The following is a 23,201-nucleotide window of genomic DNA, read 5'->3' as shown; positions in this document are numbered from 1 at the left end:
GGGATAAAAGTTTTTAAGGTTTCGTTTCTTTTTCTTAGCTTTTCCATGGAGGGTAGGTCTATGCAAACTTACTCCCAAAGTCTGAGGAAGCTGAGAGGCCAAACAAAGAGGCTGACAAATCAAGTTTCTCAGAAAGAAATGTTTAATACACACTTATGACCAGAAACTATGTCAGTGTCTTGCATGTTGCTGAGACAAGATGGTGGATCCCACACCATTACCCCTCAGACCCAGGGCTTAATAAATACCATAGGGAAGGGTGATTCAGAAGGGAGGTATGGGATGACTGAAGTATGATAATGTCAAGGTTGTTTGACCTCAGGGCAGGATTTATAGTAAATAGGGGCTCTTTCACAAGGAATAATGGATAAACTGGAAATCTTAAAACTGGAGTTAATCAGAAGTCAGCATGGTGGATTAGTGTCTAAGATGGAGTTGCTTTAGCTTCCACAGCCGCCAATATCTAGACCACCCTTATTATTTTCCCACAGAGTAAGAAATTTGAGGGTCAGGACAGTCTTTGGTTTCCTGTATTTGGGTATACACGTTGTAGGCACTTGAATCTTTGTTGAATAAATGGAGAATGTTAGGCAGTTACTCGCTAGAAAATGCTAGGCACATTCTTTATCATAGAATGAGAAGACATCATTATGACTCCTCTGGGACTGACAGGGGCAATTTGCATTACCAATCTTTTAATTAAAAGTGGAAGAACATGTTTAGGTTCTTGAGACTTTTGTGAGTGAAGGGAACTAAGTGGAAAGTGTAATATACTGATAAAATATTTCACCAGATGAAGCCAACCTTACTCTTCCCAGGAAAATTTCCTCATTTATGTATTAGCTCTGGCCAAAAGAAGTCTATAAAAGCAGCAAAGTCAAAATGGAATTTTACTTTAAGTCCCTACCTCTAATAATTGTGCCAGTTTTTAGCCAAGCTAATTTCTGCGGCAGTTTTCATAACAAGTTTGTCTAAAGGTATTTGATCAGAATTTATAAATTAAAATATTTCTCTCATTTTTTGGAGGGGAGATGCAGGGAAAGGGATAGGCTGTTGCTGCTTCCTCCTTCTCCTTAGAAAGGCTCTTGGCCATATCATATTGGTCCATGGTTTAGTTTATTTGCATGCTGAATCCACACACATTTGTTTTGTGTTTGTTAGTATATTGAGCAGTGTATTAGGATCAGGGATATAGATGTAAAAGGAGTACACAGTCTAGAGAGGAAAAACAGTGACAGACTGGGCGCGGTGGCTCATGCCTGTAATCCCAGCATTTTGGGAGGCCAAGGCGGGCGGATCGCTTGAGGTTAGGAGTTCGAGACCAGCCTGGCCAAGATGATGGGACTCCGTCTCTACTAAAAGTACAAAAATTAGCCGGGCATGGTGGCGGGTGCCTGTAATCCCAACTACTGAGTTGGGAGAATCACTTGAACCCAGGAGGCGGAGGGTACAGTGAGATGAAACCGCGCCACTGTACTCCAGCCTGGGCAACAGAGCGAGACTCCATCTCAGAAAGAAAAACAGTGATGTGAACAGGCAATTACAGTATTTTGTTATAAGGGGCACAAGAAGGTGCTTCCCTTGGCCCTGCTTCATGGGTGGTGTGGGGCAGGATAGAGAGAGCACTTCAGGAGAGAGACATGTGGATGTCATGGGAGCTAGCAGCCAGGAAGATGGAAACATGTTAACAAGAACCAATGCTACTTTCCCAGAGAGAGGTCTTGAAATTGTCCAGCCATAGAAAAGCTTTTCTGTCTTTAAAAATATTCTGGCTCTAAAGTCATTCATTGAGTTAAAAACAAGAATTGCAAGTTGGAGGAAATCTCTTTGCCTGTCCTTACTTGTTACATGTAACAAGTAAACCTGTGCCACAACACTGACTTTTCTGCAAAGTTACTTAAGTTTTCTGAGTTTATAGTTGGGATTAATAACATCCATCTCTGGATTATTGGGAAGCTTAAGTGAGATAACTTGTGTGGTCCATTTTCTAGCCCCACCCTCTCATTTCATCTAGTAAATCTTCATTGCATGAATTATTTTCATCTTAAATACACTGCATCCTACTCCTCACCTTCTAATATTAATAAATGCTCTATCTTTCAGTTTAGATCAGTTCCTCTTACCCAGTGTTGCTCTAAACATCCCCTGAAGTTGGGGGATCTTTTCCTTTCTAGTTTTTGCTCCCTGGCTTCCCTTTTCTATTGCTGACTGTTGAAGCTTTCCTGCCCCACTGGCTTTGAAGGTAAATTGTATATACAAGAGCTTGTGCAAGGAAAGCTGTTATATAAATGAGGACAATTGATCTAACTATTAGAGTGGGGAAATGGAAGAGATTCTGAAGCCTCCATTTGTAACTTAAAAACTCAGGTTTCATTTCTTAACAGGATTGATGTTAAGGAGGGGATTCCTTTGTTGGGCAGGAGGGAGGACTGCCATAGTTCCAGCATTCTGACTCTTATTAGTCAGTGTCATCAGGAAAGACCACCTCAAGCTTTAGTACTTTATTCGTTTATCCAACTCTGCACCTGCTGCCTTTGGGTGTGGTATTTATTCTTGACTATATCACCCTAATTCAGTAACCAGAAGGGAACATGTGATGTGCTCTCATCTCTCCCTTAGGGGCAGCTCCCTCTCCACTTTAAGGATGCTGGCATGTAAATAACACTCTTGCCTGTTTAGCATTCCTTTTACTGAGCTTCTTGGTATCTTTTCTCATACTTTTATCTTTTATTATGGGATGTCCTTTTTTTTTTTTTTTTTTTTTTTTGAGACGGAGTTTCTCTCCTGTTGCCCAGGCTGCAGTGCAATGGCATGATCTCGGCTCACTGCAACCTCCACCTCCTGGGTTCAAGCAATTCTCCTGCCTCAGCCTCCCGAGTAGCTGGGACTACAGGCACCCCCCACTGTACCTGGCTAATTTTGCATTTTTAGTAGAGACAGGGTTGCTCCATGTTGGTCAGGCTGGTCTCAAACTCCCGATCTCAGGTGATCCACTCACCTCAGCCTCCCAAAGTGTTGGGATTACAGGTGTGAGCCACCGCGCCCAGCCTGGATGTCCCTTTATTTTTTAAAGGCTTCCTTAAATACCTTGTTTATATGTTGAAAAGAGCATTTAAAGGACAGATTTGGTTTCCTCTGGCTCTCTAATTATTTTAATTTTGTTATCACTCAGTAGTTCTAGGTCAGTGGTTTTCAATCCTAGCTTCAACAGGAATCATTTAAAAATAGCCCAGGCCTCAGCCAGGGTACTTCTATCAGACATCTCTGGTGGGAATGACCCGCGCATCAGGAGGCTTTAAAAAGCTCCCCAGGTGATTTCAGTGCATTGCCAAGGTTGAAAACCAAGGCTTTAGGTTTAAACTAAAGGTGAAGTTGCTCTTTTTCTGGTTCATTTTCTACTTTAGAAAGTTGAATTTTTTTTTTTTCCCTGGTTCATTTTCTACTTTCAAAATAAACCTGCAGAGGGTCACACGTATTAGCAACATACGTATCTTCAAAAGAGTGGTGTGATTGGGTGGTAAATGTTGATTGGACCCTTAAACTGTGACAGTTTAGAAGGGGCTTTGCTAGATGGGTTTAGGGACAGAGATGGTAGAGTGAGAGAGTGTGGATGGAGGAGTAGGCATCTGTCATGATTACTAGAAAAATAAAACTTCAGATGCTTTGCTCCTTCTGCTGTGAGGTCATGTTCTCACAGTCAGTGAAGTGACAGCATATATGTGCTGAATGTATGGCTTGCATTTTACATTTAACTCTTTTAATTCATGTGTTAACCCTAGGAGGTGGTTATTATTCTGTTTTGCAGATGAAAATGGAGACTCATAAATAAGTAACTTGCCAGCAGCTCCATAGGTGGTAATTGGCAGAACTGGAAGTTGGACCCAGGCTCTAATGCTGGCACTCTTGGTTTCTCCCTGGTGCCATGTTGGCCTCTTCCCACTTGGATGAAGATAGAACTCTAGTGGCAAGGGCATTTCCTAGTGTGTGAGACAGTCTTGTTTATTAGTTTTGCAAATTGCATGGTCTCCTTTATTCAGTGTCTTTTTTCAGACAGCTCACAGATCTTTTGTGGTTTTTTAAGTGCCTACTCCCCACCCTATTGCCTTCTAGAGAAGAGGCAGGAATTTGTTTTAATATGCAGGACAGACATGCATGGGGAGTAAAACTACATACTCCACTCCAGGTGTGTGGAAATACTAAAAATAGTGCTTTTCTCTGTGTGTGAAGTTGGTCTTTGAGGTTTGTCATAGACACCGTTGAGTTCCTCTCCCAGGTGGGGGTGGCGTAGCTTTGCATCACCTCCATGTCTCTCCTGATTTCCAGTGACCGGGGGAAGACACTGCAGAGGCACTTATCTGTGGTCAAAAGTATTCTCTGACCATGGAACTAGATGAAGCTGAGAGCTTCCAGGATCACGTGGGGCTAGAAGAAGGCCGCTCTCACTCTAGAGGAGGGACAGCTGAGTGTCTTCTAATGTAACTGAAATTGGAGAATCAGGTGGATTAAAATTAATTCTTTATTACAGTAAAGTAACCTATCCCGTTTCAGAGACATTTGCTATCTTTAAAACATTAATACTGTAATCCACCTTACCAGTAACAGTTTACTTTTAGTGACAGTAAAAGCCATTGACTTTTTTTTTTTTAATTGAAAAGAGATGTTGCAAATAGCTGGTGTACATTGTTTGAGATGCACTAAACAGGGTAGCGTACTTGAACATCGTGGCAGTAATAAAGCATCTGTAAGTTCTGAGTAAAGTATTGACCAGCACAGCTTCCCTGGAGACCATCTTCTCATTGTTGGGTGGGACATTTCACTGTTAAATTTGTAGGATGCTTTTAGGCACCTCTCTGGGAGCTTTGCAGAACCCAGTGGCTTTCTCTGGAGCAGGTGCTGAGCACATTTTCAGGCTCCAAAATCATCTTTCTGCTCTTCAGAGCAAGTTTCTTAGCAGATTGGTGTTGAGATTTGTCAAAGGTTTCTGAGGCATGACTGAAAGTTTCAGGCAATGGCCCATCTTGTCGGATTTTAGTACTTTGGACACAGGAAATGTAAAAAGAGGGCAGATGGTATAAACATTGCAAAGCTATGTATCCGTGACAGTGTAAATGAAAGGTTTGCTTGTGCTAACTCTCCTGCACTTTCTTTCTGTGTTCATGTAGAAAGCTGATGTCCTGACCACTGGAGCTGGTAACCCAGTAGGAGACAAACTTAATGTGATTACTGTGGGGCCCCGTGGGCCCCTTCTTGTTCAGGATGTGGTTTTCACTGATGAAATGGCTCACTTTGACCGAGAGAGAATTCCCGAGCGAGTCGTGCATGCTAAAGGAGCAGGTAAGTGCTGTGTTTATTTGCTGTAAAAAGATTGTTTCCCAGCACCTGGGTCAAGTGTTATTTCCCAAAAGATTGGAGGACCTTTAACACAAGTGCCAAATCTCCATTTGTGGGAAAAAGGAGAAATGTCCTGCAGTAGGGAAATTAGTAAATAAATGATGGTTATTTCCTCAGATTAAACATTATGTATAAAATAGTTTCTTTTAAAAATAGCAGTCTTCCATTTTTCCTATCATGCAGTTCATTGAAGGAATAAAAATACAGTAAGTCCTCACTTAATGTCAATAGGTTCTTGGAAACTTTGACTTTAAGCTAAACAACATGTAATGAAACGAATTTTACGATAGGCTAATTGACATAAGCAAGAGTTAAGTTCCTATGGCATATTTCGGACTGATAAAATATCACCAAACTTCTAAATAGAGACTCAAAATACATCTAATATTAAACATTGAAATAAATGTGAGCCATACATACCTTTAAGAAACATTAGTAAAATAAGATCGTTATTTACCAGTTTATTCCAGTTCAAGGTGGTGGGAGGCCAGAGCCTGTCCTGACAGGTTGGGGTACAAGGCAAGAGCCAACCGTGGACAGGATGCTGTCCATTGCAGAGTGGACTCACACTGGGACCATTTAGACATGCCAGTTCACCTAATGTGCACATCTGTAGGATGTGGGGGGAAGCTGGAGTACCAGGAGAAAACCTATCTAGACATGGGGAGAACATGCAGACTCCACACAGATAGTGACCTCAGCTAGGAATAGATTTTTTTCTCATCAATGTTATAATGAAACAATGTTGAACCAAACAATGTTACATGAGGACCCGCTGTACAGAAATACAGACACAGACACGACTGCAAATTGCGACTAAGTTTAAATGGTGTACTTATTGGGTAATTACCGGAATGAACTGCAAAATTTGGGATAGTTGTGTTAGGGTGGTGGGTCTGTGATGATTTTTCCTTTCCTTTTTTCCAACAATTTCTGTAAAACTTACTTTATTGCTCTTATGTCAGACACAAAAGATGGGGGTGGTGTTTGAAAGAAAGTGAAATACTCAGTTGGAAAAAGAGCTCCACAGAAAGGGAGTGTTTCTCTTAGCTTGCTGACTGGGACTTCCAGTTAGGACTTCTGCATTTCTTCATCTCTTCTTCCTGGATAAGGTTTCTTCCCATCTTCCCCAGTGGTTTTTGTGTGTTTTTCCATCTTGACTTGTTTAGTGTGTTGCTTGCTTTGTATCTTCCTTGCTAGGTGTTGAAGAGATTCTCTCTTTCTCTGTGGTTTCATCTCCTCTTCTCTCTGTTCTTCTCTTTCTCTCATAGGTCCTACCTGTACTTCAGGCCCCTCTGAGGTCCTGTGTCCTTGAGCCAACCTTGACTACTTCTAGCCCCACTCACGTCTTTCTCTCGGCTCCAGCTATGTGGCATTCAACTTAGCACTGAGTGATAGAATAGGGCTTTGCTTTTCACCCTCTTTATTTTGTGTTTGGACATTTCCCCTTCCCCCATTACACTGGAAGCCCCCAGAAGGCTGGTGCTAACCATCATTTTCTCTTGTTACTCACATGCCTGTTAAGGACCTGAATGTCTGAGTAATGGTCTCATGGTAAGGATTTCTGTGTCTTTCTCGTTAGGGGCCTTTGGCTACTTTGAGGTCACACATGACATTACCAAATATTCCAAGGCAAAGGTATTTGAGCATATTGGAAAGAGGACTCCCATCGCAGTTCGGTTCTCCACTGTTGGTAAGTTGGTTTATTGGCGTGATTGGTGTGGCTTAACTCAACTTCACCTTTTTGGGGACGTTTATAACTTAAAGAAAAAGTTATTAGAAAATAGGAAACAAGCACTTCTCCAAATTATGGCAAGGCTTTACAGTAGAAGACATATTTGGAGACACACAGGAAGTTACTTATATTTCTGTTTGTTGAGGTCTTAGGAAATCACACACAGAGGCTACCTCTGCAATTCTGTGACATTTGGAAAGAGCTTTCCTCAAAGTGGTTGCCTCTAACAGAAGAATAGAGTGGAAATCTTATTTAATAACCATGCCTACAGTGACCTTTATTGAGAATTAACTCTATGCCAACCATGGTTAGGTGCTTTACAGATACAGTCTCTAATTGTAGATCTACTTTGCAGAATGGGATTCTTTTCGTTTTTGAGAGGCTAAGTGATGTTTCTCACGTTACAGAGATAGTATTAGATCTATCATACTATATTTCATCATGCCTACTGCTTGACTAGTTCCGTTTCTGTGTCAGTCTCTGCATTTTAAAAATACTGTGGAATGTAAAAATAAATTAAGAACTAAGAACCAGTATTTTAACTCATTTTCTTAATGTTAACCTCATCATTTTGGCAACTCACTTACTCTCTTTGTCACTACTTTAAGCCTCATAATTATTCTCTTCCCTTATTTTAATTAAAAGCTTAATTACCTGTTTGAACAAAGTTATCTTATTATGTTAAATGAATAACCTTGTCAGCTGTTATTACATATGTTCTCTTATTGCTCTCAATTAATTCTTTTGTTTGATTTGTGGACTGAATTAGCTGGTGGGTAGAAATAATAACCCGGGCACTTAAATGCCTAATTTAGTTCTTGGAAGTAGATTAGAAAGGATGGATCTAGGTGCTTCTTTATGTCTCCAGGCTTCTTGGATGTCAAGTGCTGTGGCTTATGCTTCCTGTTTCCATTTGAATATTGTAGCTGGAGAATCAGGTTCAGCTGACACAGTTCGGGACCCTCGTGGGTTTGCAGTGAAATTTTACACAGAAGATGGTAACTGGGATCTCGTTGGAAATAACACCCCCATTTTCTTCATCAGGGATCCCATATTGGTAGGTAATAGAGTATTTTGCACTCAACAAATGTTTGTTGATTTAAATTGATTTCAAATAGGTTGGCATTTGAGGAGAAACCATGGGAAAGGCAGAAAGAAAAGAATATGAGTTGTCTGGATTACTTTTTTTCAACACATTTTTCTGTATTTGATAAGATCAAGTAGCAACAGTTACCACTGGCCTTAGATTTGTCATTTTAAGATACATTGACTTAATGGGAAGTGAGTTTAGTTTTCCTTGCAGAACATTGAAGATTAGTAAAAAGAGGGACTTTACTTTGGAAACAAGCAGAGGGTGTCTCTACATGCTCTGAGTCAGCAGGAGGGTGTGTGTGTGTGTGTGTGTGTCCGTGTGTGTGTGTGTGTGTGTATGCATGCGGGAGGGTGGATATATTTTTTCCAGGAAGAAATACTATAAATCCCAGCACTTTGAGAGGCCAAGGCAGGCAGATCACTTGAGTCCATGAGTTCAAGACCAGCCTGGGCAACATGGCAAAACCATGTCTCTACAAAAAAATACAAAAATTAGCCAGGTGTGGTGGCTCATGCCTATAGTCCCAGCCACTTGGGAGGCTGAGTTGGGAGGTCTGCTTGAGCCTAGGAGGTCAATGCTGCAGTGAGCTGTGATCGTGCCACTGCAGTCCAGTCTGGGTGAAAGAGTGAGACCCTGTCTCAAAAAAAAAAAAAAAAAAAAAAAAAAAAAAAAGACTAGTTTTGAGTATATTTGAAATACTTTAGGGTATCTTAGATGCCAGTTTTCTATGTTGAGTATATTTCATTTTATGGTTTGGCAGTTTAAAATTCCAGGATTGTATTTAGAGTTATAATCCATAAACCTAGTAATAGGCATGTATAATGCAAGACACCATAATTCCTGTAAACTTAGTTTTTGAATTTTTTTCTCTCTTTTTTCTATTTAGTTTCCATCTTTTATCCACAGCCAAAAGAGAAATCCTCAGACGCATCTGAAGGATCCGGATATGGTCTGGGACTTCTGGAGCCTACGTCCTGAGTCTCTGCATCAGGTAGGAACCCTTTTTTTCCATTGTCTTCTATCACCTGGGATGCAGTGTTTAATTATGCCTCCTTATAAAGTGTCTCTCCAGTTTTGGCTGTTTTATTGGAATAAGCTTCCTCAGATTTCTTGATCGTGAAGAGTTTTGTAATAACTGGCTTTAATATCCCCCATTCATCAACCTTAAATGGTGATGATAGATAGATAGCAACATTGTCAGTTGATATTTAGCAATAGTAAGGATGAAAGTCTTTAGTACAAGATAAAGCTCTGTATTAGGGAAGTGAGGGGAAAGTAGCACCAAATTTGCTATGAAAATAAATTTTGAATAACAAATTAGGCCAGTTTTCAGGTTGTTTCAGCTTTTTCCTTCATAGAATTTTGAGTCATAGTATTAGTGATTTGCATATCATTTTGGTTTAAAATTTTTCTGTTTGTTATTTTCTACAGGTGAAATAATGGTAACCCTTCCCATGGGAAATAGGCTCGTATGTTTTATGTCATTAAGGGACTTTCTGGAACCTAAGGAATATCTTAAAAATCTAGGATGTTTTGATTTAAATGAAAACATTTTAGGCTTTATATTTCTGTTCCTTAGGTTTCTTTCTTGTTCAGTGATCGGGGGATTCCAGATGGCCATCGCCACATGAATGGATATGGATCACATACTTTCAAGCTGGTTAACGCAGAAGGAAAGGCGGTTTATTGCAAATTCCATTATAAGGTACGTGTTATACCTTTGGGGCAGAATGTACAAGGCTCCTACCACACACCTCCTTATTTTTCCTGAAGAATTGAGCAAAGATTAAGGCTTCTCCCACTTTTCCCCTCACCTCCCTCCCCAAACATGGGAAGTATTGATCTCGCTGATCAGTACTGTGAGTATTTTGTTGGCTTCCACCTGAGGACATAACTTCACACTGTCCTATTAGAACTGTGTGTGGTTCCTCTTTAGTCTCTCTTTTACATGTGGCCAGAGGTGAGGCACATGGCTGCGATCAACAGTTTAAGCTTCCTTTTTCTGGATCCTGTGTCCCTTGTCATAAATATTTAGAAAATGTGCTTCTTTTGTGCTGCTTCTGGTTTAATGTTTCTGGGCTGGCAGCTTCATGTTGAGTACAGCTTTCTCCCTGAAGTGGGAATATCTAAGCTTTTGGTTTGGGCTCAAAGAAGATAGTATAGACCTCTAGGCTAGGCAGAAGGAAATAATTTCCACCTAGTTTAGCCTAGTTTTTTTTTTTTTTTTTTTTAAAGATAGGCTCTCGCTCTGTTACTGAGGCTGGAGTGCAGTGGTATGATCGTATCTCACAGTAACTCCTGGGTTGCAGTGAACTCCTGGGCTCAAGGAATCCCCCTGTCTCAGAGTAGCTGAGGCTATAGGCACACACCACCATGCCTGGCTGATTTTAAAATTTTTTTTTTTTTTTTTTTTGAGACGGAGTCTCGCTCTGTCGCCCGGGCTGGAGTGCAGTGGCCGGATCTCAGCTCACTGCAAGCTCCGCCTCCCGGGTTTACGCCATTCTCCTGCCTCAGCCTCCCAAGTAACTGGGACTACAGGCGCCCGCCATCTCGCCCGGCTAGTTTTTTGTATTTTTTAGTAGAGACGGGGTTTCACCGTGTTCGCCAGGATGGTCTCGATCTCCTGACCTCGTGATCCACCCGTCTCGGCCTCCCAAAGTGCTGGGATTACAGGCTTGAGCCACTGCGCCCGGCCTTAAAATTTCTTTTATAGAGATGGGGTCTTGCTGTGTTGCCCAGGCTGGTCTCAAACTCCTGGCCTCAAGTGCATCCCCAACTTTGGCCTTCCATAGTGTTGGCTTTCCATAGTGTGAGCCACTGTGCCTGGCCCTAGCCTGGCTTTTCTAGAGTTCTTGTTGGAGTTTGGAGTTCAGCTCTAGAAAATAATAAAGTGCCTAGCCCTGAGTCATTATCCTGAGCATAGATACCTTTTAGGGCCCAGAAGAGGGCTAACACCGCTTGGAGCATATCCAAGTCTCACTATCACTTCCAACATCCAATGGCATCTTTCCAGTATCATTTCTTCTAACTTTTTAAGTCATCCATCTATTCACTTAGCATTTATTGAGGTTGTATTATGAACAACGCATATAAGTAAAATCAATTACAAATGTCAGAAAACAAAATTGTACTGTTTTTAAAAATTTGCGTTCATATAGCCAGATCAAATGCGTTACATCTGGGGAGGGTTTTGAGAATGTTTTAATCAACTGAAATATTTTAAAGGGTTCTCTTTTGGTTTAAGCATGGCATTCGTTACAATGAGCAATATTACCAGTGAACCCTGGTGTGTTAGTGATATTCCCAGAGAACTCCCGAGGGCTAGGTAAAAACAAGCCTGAGAACCTCTGTTTCCAAATACTGCTGCTAAGATAAGCAGAAAGAAGTGGGCTCATGACCAGTACTGGACAGTCTCTCTCTTAATGACATCCAAAAGCCCTGTTTTCTTCTATCCTGTTTTCTTCTGTCCTGTTTCCTTCTTTATCTGAACAACTTAATGTAGGCATATCAAACAGGAGAACTATCACCTCTTTTTATCATCATAACTTGAATCTATAATATTTGACAAGGAAACATTTTATGGAACATAAAATTGGCTTGTAATTGCCAAAAGGATCAATGTAGTGTTACTTAGAGTAAGACTAAATGGTTGTCTCTGGGACAGCCAGTCTAGTTGGTAGCTTTGGAGTTATGCCAGCCTGAACTCAGATTTTTACTCTTCTAGATAATTGTGGCCTTGGGCATAGTATTAAAAGTTCTTTGAGCTCCAATTCTTTTCACTGTAAAGTTGGCATAATATTACCAGCTATACAAGTCCTGGAAAGATTGGATTGCTTGTGGGTCTTTTATCCTAGGGCCCTAAGGTAGCCTGAGATCTACGTGGATTCATCAGTCTGGATTATTCTGACCTAAGATGATTATTTTCTAAACCTAAAGGATTCAGTTAAAATCAGAAAAGTATTGCAATATTATTGCACAAGTTAATATATTAGCTCTTTGGGTGATCTGTACATCGTGACCTTCATTTTTTTTTAATACTGAAGGTGGCTTTACTTCTGGTTCAGTAGTGAGAGTTCAGACCTTTTCACTGACGAGAGAGTTGGGATTTCTGTGGTAGAAATAGACCAGCGTTCAGAGTTGATTTTTGCTAAGGAAATCTTTCTGCAGCACTTGGCTTGTTGGGAGGTCTTTCAGAATAAGATCACATGGTCAGTCCATTAAAGAACAGTATGATAGGATGACAGGAGCAGTTATGAAGTGACACAGCTTCTCTGGGTTTTAATGGCTTGCTTGGAAAGTCAGAATATTAATTTTGCCTGCTAATAGTCAGAGAACTAGTTCCAGGTAGTTGTACTGAAGTTCTTTTCAGCTCTATGAGCTATGATTCTATAATTTATTTTAAAAAAAAAAGGAATAGGACAGGGGTGAAGGTATACTAGCCGAGCACAGTCTCAGTAATTGATTTGAGCTATCATGAAGTGGAATTAAAACATTACTTCATGATAAAAGGGAAGTAGTCCTTTAATTTTATTAATCCTTTGCCTACTTTTAAGATATATTTTGATTTTTCTGATTTGGAAAGTAACATGAGTGTAAAAATTCAAATAATAGAATACATAAACAGAAAGATAGGACTGATTTTAAATATGAAATGTGTAGCTGGGATTTCCTTGACATTTAAAAGTATTGGGATAATCAAATAGAATTTCTTGTTGATAAATTCATTAGTATCAGATTTGAACAATGGAAGTATTGTTGTAAAGAAAGTTCATTCTTTGGGTGGTGTTACTCATAATCCTTCAATGAATTACTGATTACATTTTGATAACTTTGCCAATAAGTTTCCATTGGAGCTTCTTTCTCTCATTTTGTAGACTGACCAGGGCATCAAAAACCTTTCTGTTGAAGATGCGGCGAGACTTTCCCAGGAAGATCCTGACTATGGCATCCGGGATCTTTTTAACGCCATTGCCACAGGAAACTACCCCTCCTGGACTTTTTACATCCAGGTCATGACATTTAATCAGGCAGAAACTTTTCCATTTAATCCATTTGATCTCACCAAGGTGAGTCAGTAACAGCTATATTGTTTTCTTTTTTAAGTCTCTTCTTACCTAATTAGAAAAAAAATCTAGTCAAACAATTATAATGATGGGGAAGTCATATACAAAATACAGAGGGTACCACTTCAGAGTGTCCTTTACCAGCATCTTGCTTCCACATTCCTGTTCGTCATTTCATTGAGTATGTGTATGTGGCTTCATATATTGTTATTAACAGGGAACAGATTATGAAAAGCTGATGTACTTTTTCCTAGGGAAACTGTCAGTACTTACCACTTCCTACTGTGAAAGATTTAACTAAGGCACTCATCTTAAATTCTTATGTTTTATTGGATTTAAAAATTATTTTCATTGGCTTGATTGTATTTGAAATCTGGTATTTTTGTGGGTAGGTTTAATTTCCTTTGGTTGATTGCCTGTTAATTATGAATATGACATCATTTTCAGGTTTGGCCTCACAAGGACTACCCTCTCATCCCAGTTGGTAAACTGGTCTTAAACCGGAATCCAGTTAATTACTTTGCTGAGGTTGAACAGATAGCCTTCGACCCAAGCAACATGCCCCCTGGCATTGAGAGCAGCCCTGACAAAATGCTTCAGGTGAGCCTGGTGGATTGAGATGTTTGAGGCCGGTGTCCGTGTGAGTGTGCACACACAAAATGTGCAGCTTGGCATGATCCTTATATGAGGAATTAACGAGAACATTACTTAAACTTTAATCTAGGTGCTTGGTTACCTTGTGGGACTCACTGAGGTAAACTATCCTTCAGTGAGCATTCCTTGAAAAAACGAAGTATAAACAAAATTCCATGGTAAAGTCCCTACATATGTGAAGACAAGAATACTTAGTCTCTTAATTAAAAAAAAAGAAAAAGACATAATAGAAATACCTTAAGTATTGATAGAGTGAAACATCATTTTTTCGGCCTGTAACTGAAGTATGGTTAATTAATTATAATACCTTGGTAAGCCTAACTTTATTCATTTTCTTTTTTTTTTTTTTTTTTTGAGATGGGATCTTGCTCCATTGCCCAGGCTGAAGTGCAGTGGTGTGATCTCGGCTCACTGCAACCTCCGCCTCGCAGGTTCAAGCAATCCTCCTGCCTCAGCCTCTTGATTAGCTGCCATTACAGGCACCCGCCACCATGCCCAGCTAATTTTTGTATTTTTAGTAGAGACGGGGTTTTGCCATGTTGGCCAGGCTGGTCTCAAACTCTTGACCTCAAGTGATCTGCCTGCTTCGGCCTCCCAAAGTGCTGGGATTACAGGCGTGAGCCACTGCTGCCGGCCTCATTTTCTTTTTCACGGTGATGCTTGAATTTTTCCATTTGTAAAAAGAGATCTAGGGATGATTTTTATGAACTACATGTATGCTGCCAGTGATAAAGGCAGTGGATTAACCATTCACCTTGCTAATGTTGTTAAGCTATCAGTATGTTTTACTTTTTAATATGCTCTTTCAAGAGTACCAAGAGTGAAAAATTCTACTTTGGATCAGAATCAGTAGGAAAATAATTGGCTTAATAATTACTGTGTAAATCGATCTCTTGTGGTTTTGGACTGTGACCTTGAAACAAAGGTTAAAGATTGTACCCCAAATCAGACCACAGCGACTGAAGGTTACTTCTTATGTAAAGTATCTGATTCCAGTTCAGGTCTCAGTCTGCATGGAGGACAAGCTTAAGTTTTTTTAAAAGTAATTTTTTTGCTTATGATATTGGGAAGCATCTGAGACTTTTATAGAAAGTAAGTTTTTCATTAGTTTTTAGTTTAGTTCAACTATTATAAATTGAGTACCTGTCTGCTGTGTATGGTGGACTGTCTTGGGTGCCATAACGTAAGTTAGAGTGCCGTGGTGATCCAGGAGGCAAAATTTTGTCTGATAGGAGGTCGGCCACAGAGTTTCATGAATGAGGTAGCATTTGAGATTGTTTTGAAGAATAGATAGGATTTTGATTTTTAGTAGGTAAAATGGGGCAGGAGAAGGACTTGAGTATAGGCACAAAGGTGGAGCATGTTAGGTGTGTTGAAACTATAAACAGTCACTCTTTCCTGAATGAGAAGAATAGAATTTGGATAGGTTCGTTGAGTATATGTCAGAGGGGACCTTAAATGCTTGAGTAGGAGTGAAGAACTTTCTTCAGTTTTGAGAAATGTGGTCTGGGATGTATTGAGTAGAATCACTCCTCTTGGTGATAAATAGAAAAAGCGGGAACTAGGGGTTGGGAATAGAAAAAGGAAAGTCAGGCAATTCTCAGAGGAAAAGCAGAAGTTGCATTGAAACCAGGGAGTAGAGGAAGCTAAAACAATGTGACCCTGGGCCCTGAAACTCCCTGCCTGGTGGCTGAACTGTGTGAGGGTGAAGCTAATGGGATTTGCCAAGGCATGAAATTGTCATGGGCAGAGCTAAGGCTGCATAACTCTGGTTAGACAGGGAGGGAATGGGTTGAGGAATACAAGGTTACCTAAACTCTTTTCACAAGAATCCAAGTCACCATGGGTCTTTGGAACCACAGTGGGACCGTGAGGCAGTCAGCAGCACTGAGTTATATAATTTGAAGAACAGTGAAGATTTGAATGGAGAACTAGGCCCCCTAGAAAAGGACTGCAAAGCAAATACATATTCTCTACATCCTAAGAAAGCAAATGTCTAAGGCAGCTATTGAAACAGTGGGGAAGAGAGTCCTGAAAAAGGATGACAAGTAGAAATTAATATAATTTCTTTTAGTATTAATTTCAGTTCGGGCAAATATATCTATTTTAAATTCAGTGTACTCTTTATAGGTTTTTTTTTTTAAGATGAGTTTTAGAAAGTGTTTGAAAGAGCTTTCGTAAGTTTGTTGAGTTACTGTTTCTAGCCTAGCTTTTCCCCACCCTTCTTAAGTCATTTAGCTATGAGTTCCAATACCATGGAGCCTGTGAGGAGCCATACAGTTGGGGAAGGACTGTTGTACTCATTTAGCCATTTGGTGACCATTAAGGAATGATTTGAGATTTTTTGAGGGGTGAGTAGGGAACATGTAGATTGTCTTGTTGGACCGGAAGTGGAAAGCCAGTTAGGAGGGCTTTGGGGTTATTCTTGCTGAGAGCTCATGAGTATTGTAGCCTAGGCAGTGGCAGTTGGTGTTATTAATGGGCAGTGTTTACAGGTGTCTTTTAACAAGGTCATGTTAATAAGTTTTATAACTTTATCCAAAGTGGTGAGCCACACCATGATGAAATGGACAAATAATATAATACAAGTCATGGAGTGATTGTCCCCGGAATACCTGAGGACACAGGTGCAGCTTTTCTTGCTCTCATTCTCTGTATTTTGCCAAGAGTTGGAGAAGTTGAGCCGGTTGCTTGAGTGGGAAAGGCTTTCCCACTCATGCAGGTCCAGCAAGGGAGTTCAGGCACAGGGCCTTGGGGAAGGCCTAGATTCAAGCTGGTGTCAGGGTATGACCTCACTGTGCCCATTTCCCAACCTTTGCTGGTCTCCACCTATAGGTGGGGTAAGGTTGCCTGATAAACACAGGGTGACACAAAATCAGGATTATGTGATAGAGGCTACATTCAGGAGCTGCCCACGGCAGGATTGTATCTCCTATCCTGTTGATGGAGTCAAGAGCACAACTTTTTGAGCCAGAGGAGACAACCAGCTTCCAACCTATAGCTGAGTTTTGGTTATGACTGCATGGCTGGTCATCTAAATATGACCTTAGGCTATTTGAAATGATGATAAGAGGGAGTCATTCAGCCAAAAGCAAAATATTGACAGAACCCTGGGACTGGATTAAGTCTGTTGGTATCAGTGATTTGGTACAAGGTTATTGCTTAAGTTGCCCTATTCAATTTGGTTTTTATTTTGCCTCATAGAATTAGGGATCTAAAAATACTTTTAAGATTCAAGGCCAGTGATAAATTCAGTGGAAGAAAAATTGCTTATAGAAAAGAAGTATGAATAATGAGAATAGTTCAATCATTAGATGTTAAGATTAATGTGGAATTTATCTTAAAGCTTTTGTTTGAGCATTAACTGGAAGAAATTTCAGAATGCTTGCCATCCTTGCCTTGGTTAATATGGAACATAATTTAATCTTAGATTCATGACTTTTGGCATTGTAGAGCTTTCATTTTGAACCATAGATTTTTTGTTGTTGTTGTTTATATCTAGAAAGTCTCAGAGCTCAAAGTGTATCTGAGATAATTCAGAAGGCAGCATGGGAGGTACTTTTTTTTTCCTGATCTTGCTCTGTTGTCCAGGCTGGAGTACAGTGACACGATTGCAGCTCACTGCTGCCTCAACCCCCTGGGCCAAGCAGTCCTACCACTTCAGCCTCTTGGAGTAGCTGGGACTATAGGCACATGCCACCATGCTTGGCTAATGTTTTAATTTTTTTTTTTTTTTTTTTGTAGAGACAGGTCTCGCTGTGTTGCCCAGGCTGGTCTCAAACAACTGGGCCCAAGTGATCCTCCCACCTTGGCCTCCCAGAGTGCTGAGATTATAATAGGCATGAGCCACTGTGCCCAGTTGAAAGTGCTTATTTGAAGAATTTCCCATACTATTGGTTTTGTAGAAATTTGTTGCTTTTTGTTAAGAGCAAATGATTGGTGCCTCCCCTGGAGTGAGGGAATGAGGAGGAATAGAATTAATTCAATATTTCAGTTAGTTAATGTTCTAGCACATTTGTTTTATAATGTGATATTTCCTTGGGAATAGCAAGTAATACAGTATAAGACAAGACACTAACTTGTTATGCAGAAGGGGAAAAAAAAGGTATTATTGCCTAAAACAGACGGGAAGATTTATGGTTGGTCATAGGGCCTGGGGAATTAAGAACTGTTCAGTTAGGGAGAACTCGTAAGAGTAGAGGCTTCACTCTTAAGTAGGGGGAAAGGCAGAATTTTATGGTAACCATGTACAGAGTGCTTTGTACTTCAAATTTCAGAATGAAGTTTACAGCCCATTCCTATGTTATATGTTACTGCCCCTAGTCAGTATCTATTGCATTTATTACTGCAGGGCCGCCTTTTTGCCTATCCTGACACTCACCGCCACCGCCTGGGACCCAATTATCTTCAGATACCTGTGAACTGTCCCTACCGTGCTAGAGTGGCCAACTACCAGCGTGACGGCCCCATGTGCATGCAGGACAATCAGGGTAGGCCTTAAGACATTGGGCTCCCCCTGCGCGGGCAGAGGGCATGTGGAGCAGATGGGCGGGAGGCCAGGCCAGTGGCTCTCAAGGTGGCCCCGCAGGACCTCCTGCTTGGCGAAGGTGCTCTCCAGGTGCTGCTAACTGGGCGTTTTTTTGCCCAGCAGTGAAGATTTAGGCTGCCTGAGGACTCTCCATGCTTTTAATCTATTTTATATATTTTATTGGGAGTTTCCACTTCAGATGTTACTTGTATCCAGTGGTTAAAAGCAGGGAGTAAGATCTTTCACACTGGCTAGAGTATGGTAGCATCCAGCTTGGGAGTTAGGTTTTGAAGACACTTCACCAAAATGGACAGTTCCAGAAATCACTGTGAAATCACCAAGACTTAGACCCTTAGAAGTGCGAAAGCCAAGAGTTGGAGTCTTTTGTTTCTCTCTGCAGTTCTGTTGTGGCCCCAGAGGAGCAGGTCTAGCCCTAGCTAGAATTTGGAAGGGAGCTAGAATTAGCGGGGAAGGCTGGGGAGAAGAGAGTAGGGGAGGCAGAGCAAGTCAAAGGATTCCCCTCCCTTCATTTTTCGCTAAGTGAATAAAGTCATGTGAATCAACTGTACCACTTTTTGTTTTTTTTGGAACTCATTTATCAAACTTATAATCTTTTTCTTTTAACTACTTTTTTTTTTGGTGTCGTATACAAACAGCCTCTAGTTCTAATTACTTATTCTAATAAGTCAAGCAGAATGCTTGATTGAAGTTTTTTCCTTTTGCTATTCCACAGTTTAATATAGATCTTAGTTATTTTCTTTTCCCATTTAGGACACGTGTTTTAGTAATATGGACTGCATGCCTTGATTGATCTCTTTAGAAATTTTACTGATGATTTATGTTTATAGCCACAGATGTCTATATTTGAAGAAAGTTTATTTTTCTGTAATAAAAATAATACATGTGTCCTAAAGAAAATTTGGGAAACAGGAAAAAGAAGAAAAAAGAAAAATACCCATATAGTCCCAACACCCAAAGGCCACAGCTGTTACATTTTGCTATGTTTATTTATCTATTTATTTATTTTTGAGACAGAGTCTCACTCTGTTGCCCAGGCTGGAGTGCAGTGGCATGATCTTGGCTCACTGCAGCCTCCCCCTCTGGGTTCAAGCGATTCTCATGCCTTAGCCTCCTGAGTAGCTGGAACTATAGGAGTGTGCCACCACGCCACCTAGTTTTTGTATTTTTAGTAGAGACAGGGTTTCATTGGCCAGGCTGGTCCTGAACTCTTGACCTCAGGTGATCCACCCACTTCGGCCCCCCAAAGTGCTGGGATTACAGGCATGAGCCGCTGCACCTGGCCTGATTTTAAAAGTAGAGCATTTGGACTATGACCTTGAAGCTCTGTGAAAGAGCTTATTTGTTCTTGTGGTCAGTGCCTTAAAGACAACTCCCACTTTGAGTAAAGGTCAGAGCTCATTTGGAAGCAGGATTTTAAAAATTAACTAGGCACATTTCAAAGAGCTAATTCTTAATGAAGAAAGCACTGTGATGGCTGGTTGTTGGATCATTTTGCTTTTCATGTAGATGTGGCTGATCTGTTGAATTTCTTGAGCTAATAATTGGGCTCCATAATAATATGGTGTTCTTCCTTCCCCTACACACACACTTGGCGTCTTGATGAATGTCATACATAGGCATCTCTTGATTATCTACTGTGGATGATCTATTATGGCAGTGAGCTGGCTAAAATTCCGATCCCAGATTGGTTTGCTCAAACCACTTAATATGTTTCTGGGCCACTCCTGTTTAGGCAGTGTGTGCTCAGGTAGTGAAAGCTTCTGCTAATGTCAGCCAAAGCAAAGTATAGTTGAGAAAATAAATATGCCAAAATGAAAAAAAAGCCTCATAATTTATTTCAAAAGTCAAAGAAAATATTTTGATTGTATTTGTCACTGTTTCTTATAAGTCCAGATAAGTAAGTGCTGATATACAATTACCACATTTTTAAAAAAATTCCTTTTTTATTGATCTGTGGAGGGTGTGAAAGTGAAGCTACAATGGAACAAAGTCATCATCGTCAGTAAAGGAGAGATACCCTGAGAATCCTAAAAACACTTCAAGGAATAGCAAAGTAGAGTTCTGTAATGGAAATACTGTATATGCTGGGCTGGAGGAGACAAAGAACCCAGAGTTCCAACCCCACATCTACCACTGGCTTCTGTGTGACCTTGCAGCAGTCAGGTCACATCACAGAGCCCCATGCTTGTGTCTGTAGATTCAAGGAGCAGAACCAGAACTTTCAGATTTCCGTCAAGAATTTTGTGATGCAGTGTTTGAATTGAACCCGAGTCCAAATGACACAATTTTTCAAGTCAATTTTGAAATGTGTCTTTGAACCTCATCCCTGTATGGTGGCCAAATCAAGCACATGTGTATAAACTTCTACATGTGCTGTAAGCCTCAGAGGACTTGATAGATGAGACCCTTTGAAGTGTCAAAAGGGACTTTGAGATTCATTCATAAAGTGCGGCAGCCTGTGCAAGCATTTAGCAGATGGCAACGTTCCCTTAGAATCTTCATACTACCTGTAGCTAAATGCAGGAAATTAAAAATAACATGTGTGTGTTGTGTTTATATCCGTGTATGTGTACATGTGTATTTGATTACCACTTAAATTTATTTCTCATCACAGTGATTATTTGCAGACTTACTTGACTTTTCTTGTTCCTAAGTGCATCTGGGTGGTTTTCTTTTGAAGGTGGTGCTCCAAATTACTACCCTAACAGCTTTGGTGCTCCAGAACAACAGCCTTCTGTCCTGGAGCATAGCACCCAATATTCTGGAGAAGTGCGGAGATTCAACACTGCCAATGATGATAATGTTACTCAGGTAATGACTTCTTTGTCTGCTATGGAAGTCACCTGCTAATTCTCCTTGTCAATGCCTGCATAATCCGCACCCCCCACCCCCGCAACGACCAAACTGTCTGATGTATCTTAAATTGAATTCAGGGAAGACTCATCTGTGATAGTAAATTGGGCCCCTAACTGGCTGGAGTTGAAGGGTTTTATTCCTCTGGTCTTTTGCCTCAAGGTATGGAGACTCCGTCTCAGTTTCTTCAAACTTTATTGAAGGGATATGGGGAGGGGGACATCGGGGAAACTGATTTCGTGGGAATTTAAGAAATGAGCATATACAGCGTATGTGGAGACAAATCTAAGAATCTGGGCAGGACAGCCCGGGGGTTCAAGGACTAGAACTAGAGATCCAAAATAGCTCCAGGAGCCTCGACCACAAGAGTGTGGGCGTTTCCACTGCAGAGCTCGCCCTTCACGTGGCTTATTCTCCATCTGTCTGCTTCTGCTTGCCGGTGCTAATTGATTATTTTTACCACAGCTTCCTGTTTTCTCCTGTCTGCGTCAGAGCTTCTGTTTTATCATTGTTGTGGCTTTTTCACAACAATGGTTTTTCCTTTAAGACATCTTTCTCCACGTATTACTCTTTTTTTTTGGACCACCTTTTACTCCTTCTCTCAACATATCTCAGATTCTAGAGAGATGGAATCCTATTGACTTGGCTAATCTTTTCACCCCTGGTTGCACCATTGGCCTTGATCAGCCTCTAGTTAACTGCCCCAGGTCAAGTGCTCATCCTCTTTCCAGTCGCTTATAGCTGCCCTAAGGGCTGTTTCAGCACATGCTATGAAGGAGGCCCTCAGACTTGAAAGGGCCTGTGGGTGGGCAGCTGCCTCCTTAATGTGTCCAGTGCAACTTATATCACACACAATAAAATAATAAAGTTAAAAGTATAGTTGTTCTAGAGCTCTGTTTGAGCAGTTAGTGTTAAACTTAGTATTTAAATTAGATTAGAACCTATTTCTAGTTTCTCAGTTTGTGAGTGTGGGTTCCAAGTAAAAGATACTTAAATACATGAATTAATTCACTGTGAGGATATCTTTGCTTGAAAAGCATTTGCGTATATACATATATATGTATATATAAAAAAGAAATTACATTATTGTAGGATATAAACCATTTTTAGATGAGCTTAAAACATTTCCTGCAAACCTTTTATGTAACTGCATTATTTTTGGTGATGCAGATGACACCAAGTATGTTACAGTACATTCCCTGCCTCTCAAAGAATTTTGCCTATGTAAGGTCAATACAGGTATTAAACCAGCTGATACAACCCTTGCAAAACTTAATTAATGAGGCTATTGCTTACACATGAAAATTTATTATGTGCTCATCCTTATTTTATTGAGAGAGTTTCTTATCACTATATAGGATATAGTATGGTTTTTAAGTAATCACAGTACTATTGTTATAGATTCATAGCATAATTCTGTGATGATGTATCACATGGGAAATACATAAGAAGGTCCAGATTTATTCTCTTAAAAATGATTCACTTGGGCTTGCCTCTGTCTATGGCAGACTAGCTTGTATCATACTTACCATTTCATGGAGAACATTGAAAAGGTGGGTAAAATACATAAAGCATTTGTTTGAAGGCTTTGGAGAGCTAACAAAGCAACAAAGATTTAAAGGATCAAGATCAAAGATAGAAAAGAAGTGCAGAAAAAAAAGTGCAGAGAAGTAAATTTGACATTTGGTTTCCTTTCCTCTTGAGGTATTTGTTAATTTGTAAGCACTGGTCCAGAAGCTGAGTGGTGTTTACAGCAGTCTTATGAGTCTGAAGGGACAAAAATTGGAATTCAAGGTCTGCAAAGAAGCAGAGCCTCTAGTTACACTCAGGGCTTTCAGTTGAAATCCCTGAAGGGCCATGCCT

The 23,201-nt window shown here is 40.4% G+C and overlaps 1 protein-coding gene across 1 annotated transcript in view; it reads left to right on the top strand.

Moving 5' to 3' along the window:
* Positions 1 to 23,201, top strand: part of CAT (catalase) — a 35,814-nt gene that overhangs the window by 5,108 nt on the left and 7,505 nt on the right. Inside the window, exons 2-10 of the mRNA XM_005578226.4 lie at positions 5,163 to 5,334; positions 6,974 to 7,084; positions 8,053 to 8,183; positions 9,106 to 9,210; positions 9,799 to 9,924; positions 13,094 to 13,285; positions 13,730 to 13,882; positions 18,288 to 18,426; positions 21,166 to 21,296. Coding sequence (XP_005578283.3) covers positions 5,163 to 5,334; positions 6,974 to 7,084; positions 8,053 to 8,183; positions 9,106 to 9,210; positions 9,799 to 9,924; positions 13,094 to 13,285; positions 13,730 to 13,882; positions 18,288 to 18,426; positions 21,166 to 21,296 — 1,260 coding nt within the window. The remainder of the gene's footprint in view (positions 1 to 5,162; positions 5,335 to 6,973; positions 7,085 to 8,052; positions 8,184 to 9,105; positions 9,211 to 9,798; positions 9,925 to 13,093; positions 13,286 to 13,729; positions 13,883 to 18,287; positions 18,427 to 21,165; positions 21,297 to 23,201) is intronic.

The sequence above is a fragment of the Macaca fascicularis genome, chromosome 14 (assembly GCF_037993035.2).
Source record: "Macaca fascicularis isolate 582-1 chromosome 14, T2T-MFA8v1.1".
NCBI lineage: Eukaryota > Metazoa > Chordata > Mammalia > Primates > Cercopithecidae > Macaca > Macaca fascicularis.
This window is presented reverse-complemented; position numbering and strand designations above follow the sequence as displayed.